Source organism: Canis lupus, chromosome 12 (genome assembly GCF_011100685.1).
Source record: "Canis lupus familiaris isolate Mischka breed German Shepherd chromosome 12, alternate assembly UU_Cfam_GSD_1.0, whole genome shotgun sequence".
NCBI lineage: Eukaryota > Metazoa > Chordata > Mammalia > Carnivora > Canidae > Canis > Canis lupus.
This window is the reverse complement of record NC_049233.1, coordinates 67,074,150-67,080,912: the sequence shown is the minus strand read 5'-3', so window position 1 is coordinate 67,080,912 and position 6,763 is coordinate 67,074,150. Positions and strand designations below refer to the sequence as shown.

Sequence of the window (6,763 nt, the reverse complement as noted above, 5' to 3'; positions counted from 1 at the left end):
ATCCTTATCACTCTGTATTTACTTTTATTATTGTAACTTTTTAAATCAGTGCTGCTCTCAGAGCTGTAACTGTTGCCTTAGATGACAAGGGAGACTTTGCAGATGTAATTAAGTTAAGGATTTTGAGATGGGGAGGTTATCTTGGATTACCTGGGCAGGCCCTAAATGTAATCATAAGTTTCCTTATAAGGGAGAAGTTTGACTACAGAAGATGGCAACATGACTATTTAGGAAAAATATACACTGAATATGGAGAAAGGAGAAAGGGGCCACCAGCTAAGGAATGCCGTTGTAAAAGATGGAAAAGGTAAGGAAACAGATTTTCCCCCTAGAACCTCCAGAGGAAGTTCAGCTCTGCTGATACCTTGATTTCAGCCCAATGAAATTTATTTCAGACTTCTGATCTCCATAACAATAAAAGAATAAAAATGTGTATTTTTAAATACTTTATTTGTTCATTTGAGAGAGAAAGAGATAGAGCAAGAGCGGGGGGTGGGGCAGGGGGAGAGGTAGAGGGAGAAGCAGATTCCCCACTGTGCACAGAGTGTGATGAGGGTGGTTCCAGAACCCTGAGATCATGACCGGAGCTCAAGGCAGATGCTTAACCAACTAAGCCACCCAGGTTCCTATAACTGTGTATTGTTTTAAGCTACCAAGTTTGTGTTCATTTGTTAATAGCAGCAATAGAAAACTGATATCCTGGGCCATGCAGGGCCCTTCATGCGTGTTCTAGGACTCTTCCAGCTGTGCTCCTTCTCTTGGGGTGAAAAGTCTATGTCCTCACTTCTAGACCAGGCACCAGGTATCCAGGACCCCCAAATTCTTTCCTCAAGAAATTCTTACTCAAGGCCTATTTCCAGGCCTCAATACTTCTTTCTCCAAGTTTGTCCCTTTGAGACAGACTGCTGGTAGTCTCATGCCTAAATCTGAAGGGTAGTCAAGGGAGCACCTGTTTGTGGGGATGAGCCACAGTGTAGACAGTAGAATAAAGGGCACTAGAATGGAAACCAGGAGACCAGAGGAAGGCTTCTACAATAATTCAGGCAAGAGATGATAGTGGTGGAAGTGGTGAGAAATGGGTGGATCCTAGCCATTTTGAAAGTAAAGTATATTTTAAAAGTAAAGACAGCAGGCTTTGCTGATACATTGAATAGGCGGTATGAGAGAAAGAGAAGGGTGAGTATGATTCTAAGACTTCTGGCCTCAACAGCTGGAGAGACAACATTGCCATTAACCTAGATAGTAAAGAAGGGAATAAGAACAGGTTCTTGGCTAAAGATTAATTATTATTATTAATATTATTATTATTTAATTATTGGCCCTATTTTATTTGTTTTATTTTATTTTTATTTTTAAGATTTTATTTATTCAGTGAGACACAGAGAGAGAGGCAGAGATTTTATTTATTTATTCAGTGAGACACAGGAGAGAGGCAGAGACATAGGCAGTGGAACTCGATCCCAGGACCCCAGGATCACAACCTGAGCCAAAGGCAAACGCTCAACTGCTGAGCCACCCAGGTGTCCCAAATGTATGAAGTTTTTGACACTCATTACTTAGCAAAGTGGGTAAGCAATTGGATGTTTAAGTGAATCTTGCCTTTCTTTTTTCTTTTCTTTCTTTTCTTTTCTTTTTTCTTTTTTTAGAATCTTGCCTTTCTTAAAGACTATGCTTCTGGGAACTGGCATAGGGCCTTGAAATAGTAGATTCTTAATATTTGATAAGTCAGATGAATATGTGACATTCCTCCATAGAAGTGTTTCAAGACCTATTCACAATTTTATATCCCCACATAATCAAGTTGGTTAATATGAAGCCTATTGACAGTACACAGCTTGGCCAACTGCGTAAGCCAGGATATTAACAACCTGATTGTTTAGTATCTTCTTGTTCTTGGCTCTCTCAAACATTTTGATTAGGGCTAGGGCTGAAGTTGAATATTAATACCAAATGGATTGAAGTCAGTTCCACGGTCCCTGTCTTATTATCCTAGTGTGGAACTTTCTTAATTCACTGATTGCAAGGAATTTTTGTCTATAATTATAAAATGTATAATAATATTGACTTCTTTGTTCCATCTCTGAAATTATATTGTTTTCTCTACCATATATTTGGAAATGTTTACAACCAGAGCTTTTGTTATTTCAGTCTGCTTGAACGCATTCTGGATACTAATAGAGCCTGAAAGTGTCTCATGATGCTGAATAGTCTATGAAGGTTAGTTCTTTAGAAAATGTTAATTTGATGAATGAGCAATAATGCTGAGCTTCCTGGCTCTAAATTTACAGACACTATAAAACCATTTGTCTATAAAACATGATATATTTCATAGTGTTAAAAAGGTCATACCTCTGTTGCAAGATGTTGGGGACTAGGTTGCTCATGAACATTCTCTTATATCTTCTATAGTCAAGCTGTTTTTTCCCCTGCACTCTCCTGAAGTTTCTTTTGTCAAGTTCGCCAATGATATGGACATTAAAAAATATCTATCGCCATTGATTTTAATTCTCATTTTACTTATCTTTTCAGCAGCATTTGAACAGTTGAGTACTTCATCCTTAAACACTTTTCCTTTACTTTGGATCTTTGTGCTCTCTTGGCATAATGGTTAATTTTATGTCAACTTGACTAAACCACACAATGCATAGCCATTTGGTCAAGTCTTATTTCTGAGTTGTTTCTGGATGAAATTAACATTTAATGGTAGAATGAATAAGCAGATTGCCTTCCTTAATGTAGGTGGTCCTCATCCAATCGATTGAAGGCCAGAAAAGAATAAAAGGGCTACATAAAAGGGAATTACTCTTGCCTGAGTATCTTGAGCTGGGACACTGGTCTTTTCCTGCATTTGGTCTCAAACTAAAACATCAATTCTTCTTGGGTCTTGAGCCTATGGGCTCTCCTGGTTCTCAGGCCTTTGGAGACAGACTGGAACAATACCATCATCAGCTTTCTGACTACAGATATTGGGACTTCTCAATCTCCAAAACTGCATGAGCCAACTCTTTTTTTTTTTTTTTAAGATTTTATTTTTTCATCACACACACACACACACACACACACACACACACACACACAGAGGCAGAGACACAGGCAGAGGGAGAGGCAGGCTCCATGTAGGGAGCCCAATATAGGACTTGACCCTAGGACTCCAGTATCACACCCTAAGCCGAAGGCAGATGCTTAACCGCTGAGCCACCTAGGCATCCCATGAGCCAAATCTTTATAATAAATCTCTCTCTGTGTTTGTATTTATTTGCTTGTAGGCCATCTCCACCACCAGAATGTAGCTCTACAAGCACAGAAACTTATTGTCTATTTTGTTCACTTCTGTATTCCCAGCCCTGGAATTGTGTCTAGCAAACAGTAGGCACTCGATAAATTTTTGTGGACTCTAGGAAAAAGGTTTGCTTGTGGTATTTCCCTAAGGCCTAAGACATGTGCTTGTGGGCAGATTTCTTCGTAGATGCCCAGAGTATGTCCATATATGTTAGCTTATTTATCCTCACATCATCCTGTAAGAAGGGGAGGAGGGGAACCATTTAACTGTGACTCATATCTATTGGTGGAATCGGAATGTTTAGTCCCTGGGAGTCTTAACACTCTGTTTTGAAGATACAAGCACCTCAGAAGGGGCTGCTGGGTATACCTTTGCTTACCTCATGAGCACAATGTATCTTGGAATCCTGTCTTTATTTTATAAGGCTGTGAATTTTGCTGCAAGAACTGGGCAGCAAAGATATGCTCAGTCAATATGAATTTTAAACATTTCAAATTCTTTCCAGACCGGAAAAGCTACAACTAAAAGTTGTGGTTTCAGAATTCATAAGTGCGCATGTAGGAAGAGGAAGGAATAGTTTCAGGCATCCCCTGGAGTTTATCTTCCAAACCTGGAAACCAGGGAGTAGATGAATTTGCACAGATCACATCAATAACCTTTTAGCGTCCTATGAATATCGTTACGTGACTGTCTGACTTCCTCTCAGCCCCCATTCCAAATCTGTAGTAGGTATTTCAGTGACAGTTTATGAACAATGTGCAAATGCGTATGCATTTTAATTTTTTTTTTAGATTTCATAGGAGGGAGACGATACATCATAAATTTTTAAGTAAATGTACTAATCTTCCAGCTCTTAAATAGTAATCCAGTAGTCACATGGCCAAAATTACATTTTTATTATGTTTATTTGTGTACAAAATATGTAGTAATTTACCGATGCATGTGCAGCAAAATATTCTATCACATACAACAAAAATACACCTTTTTTACTCTTCTTCTTCTCCTGCCCCTGAAAATGGCAACACTGTTTTGGCAGTTCAGCAGCTAAAAATAAAGTGCTATAATTAAGCAGTATTGGGATGTCTTCACTTGACAAATGTGATGTACGAGTTGAGTGCACAACCACACCTTTGCTAGTTTTCTCACAGAACAGGAAATCCCACATCCTGAACAGCTCCAGAAGATACAAATATTTGTATATATATGTACACATGTATACACTGTATATGTAAAGTGCCAATGAGCCTCTTTTTTTGTGAGTTTGGTGTATTTATGTTTAGTCTCTCTCTCTCTCTTTCCGAAGTCGGGATCGCAGCCCTGGGATCTCAGGGTTCATCAGCAGGCACCGAGCAGCTCACGAGCGGCTGGCTGGTTGTGGGTGTGGTGTCGGCGAGGGGACGGAGGGGGCCTTCAGACCTCGCTGGGGGACCTAGAACGGAAGGGCACTTTGGACTGGAAACAGCCACAGAACAGGAGCCACAGGGCACGCTGGATCTCCTGGTTGCGGAAGGCATAGATGATAGGGTTGATCATGGAGTTGTAGGTGGCGGGCAGCAGGGTGGCGTAGGTGTAGACTGCCGGGTCCTCGCGGCTGCCCACCACGCAGTAGATGGCGAAGGGCAGCCAGCTGGCGCCGAACGTGCCCAGCACCACGGCCAGGGTCCCCACCCCCTTTCTGGTGGCCGCCAGGTGCGGCGGCGCCAGGCAGTGCTGCTGCAGCGCGATCTGGTGCGCGTGGCGCCAGACCACCTGGCAGATGCGCACGTACAGGTGCAGCATGACGCCGAAGACCGCGAAGAACGCGGCGGACAGCAGCGCCACGTGGCTGCGCGTCAGCGGGCGCACCACGCTGCAGGTGGCGCGCTCCGCCAGGCAGTTCCAGCCCAGCACGGGCAGCAGCCCGAGGCCCAGGGACACGGTCCAGGTGGCGGCGAGCAGCAGGTGCACGCCCAGCAGGGTCCGGCGCGAGTAGTAGGTGAGCGCGTTGTAGAGAGACAGGTAGCGGTCCACCGTGATGGCCAGCAGGCTGCTGACCGAGGCGGCGAAGGAGGCCACGAGGAAGCCCACGGTGAGCAGGCTCACGGTCTCGGAGGGCACCACGTACTGGAACACGAAGTGCAGGATGAGGCCGCAGCCCGCCAGCAGGTCCGCGGTGGCCAGGCTGCCCACCAGCACGAACATGGGCGTGCGCAGCGCCGGCGTGGACGCGATTAGCGCCACCACCAGCGCGTTTTCGCCTGCGATCACGGTCCCCGACACGCACAGGAGCACGTCCCAAGGGTTCACCGCCGACAGCAGCAGCCCCGGCGGCCCGGCCGGCAGCTGAGAAGACAGCTCCAGGGACGCGTTAGCCGCGCCGCCGCCCCCCAGCGCCGCCGCAGCCGGGGGCCCCCAGTCGCCGCCGTCCCGCGCCCCTGCCGCCGTGGCCGCCGCCGCCGCCCCCTCGGCCGTCACCGCCACCACCTGGGACTCGTTGAGCGAGGAGGCGCTCGCGTTCATCGCGGCCTGCCGCTGCCACCCTGCGTGGAGAAGAGGAGAGCCGAGCGTCAGGTGTGGGGTTCCAGCCGCCGGGCACTTCCCGGGGCGTAGGTGCCCGGCTCCTATTGCCCACCGCCCCCCCCCCCCACCCCCGGGACCCCAAGGCAGAGCGAGGAAGGGCCTCAAGTCAGTAAATACCTGTTGAGTGACTGAGCGAGCGTATGCGTGCAATGCACACGAATGTCCGCACAGACAGATCTGAGTGTTTGCACAGATGCTCGCCTGCACTCAGGTCAGTCCCGCGAGGGTGCCTGGAGTTGCGCACGCACCCGTGCGCCCCGAGCTCGGGTCCCGCCTGGGGCCTCCCGACCCGGGCGCTGTCGCTGTCCGCGGTGCTGAAAGCGAAGTTTCTGAGGCCCCGGAGGTCCCCGGGAAAGGGGGGCTTGGGGAGGGGGTGCAGCCGGGCGTGGCCCCGTTTCTCCGGCTGGAGGGACTCATGCATGGCCACGCTTCACCCCTTCCCCCGTCCACACCCTCAAAGTTGGTCTCGGGAGCCGGGCTGCTCACCTGGGGAGTCAGGGCTCCTGGAAGTCGCTGACCATGGGCGCTGGGCCGGGGCGCCGGGCTGCGCTCCCCGCGCGGACTGAGCCTCCGCCTGCGGGGCGGCCGGGCCCGCGCGGAGCAGAGCGCGGGGCGCCTGTGGCTGTGCGGGCGCCGCCGAGAGCGAGAGGCGCAGCCGGAGGCAGAAAAGGCGGCTGCGAGCAGCGCGCCCGCTGGAGAGGGATGGGCAGGGCGCGGTGACGTCAGGCTCCCCGCTCCCGGGTGCGAGGCTGCACTCGCTGGGCCCCGCGCGCATCACTAACCCCGCGGCCCCGTCTCTCCTCCCCCGAAGCACGGCTCAGGGGGGCCGAGGAGGGAGGAGAAGCCGGAGCGGCCGCCTCCAATGCAGAGCGTCCAGGAATGGGACGAGGGAAGGAGGAGAGGGAGAGGGGAATGAAGTCCTGG

General features: G+C 49.1%; 1 protein-coding gene across 1 annotated transcript; it reads right to left on the bottom strand.

Moving 5' to 3' along the window:
* Window positions 1-4,197: 4,197 nt before the first annotated feature.
* GPR6 (G protein-coupled receptor 6) lies at window positions 4,198-5,779 on the bottom strand. The gene has a single exon (XM_038553363.1). It carries the CDS (start codon window positions 5,777-5,779, stop codon window positions 4,691-4,693), a length of 1,089 nt encoding a protein of 362 aa, XP_038409291.1. The 3' UTR covers window positions 4,198-4,690.
* Between the last annotated feature and the right edge of the window lie 984 nt (window positions 5,780-6,763).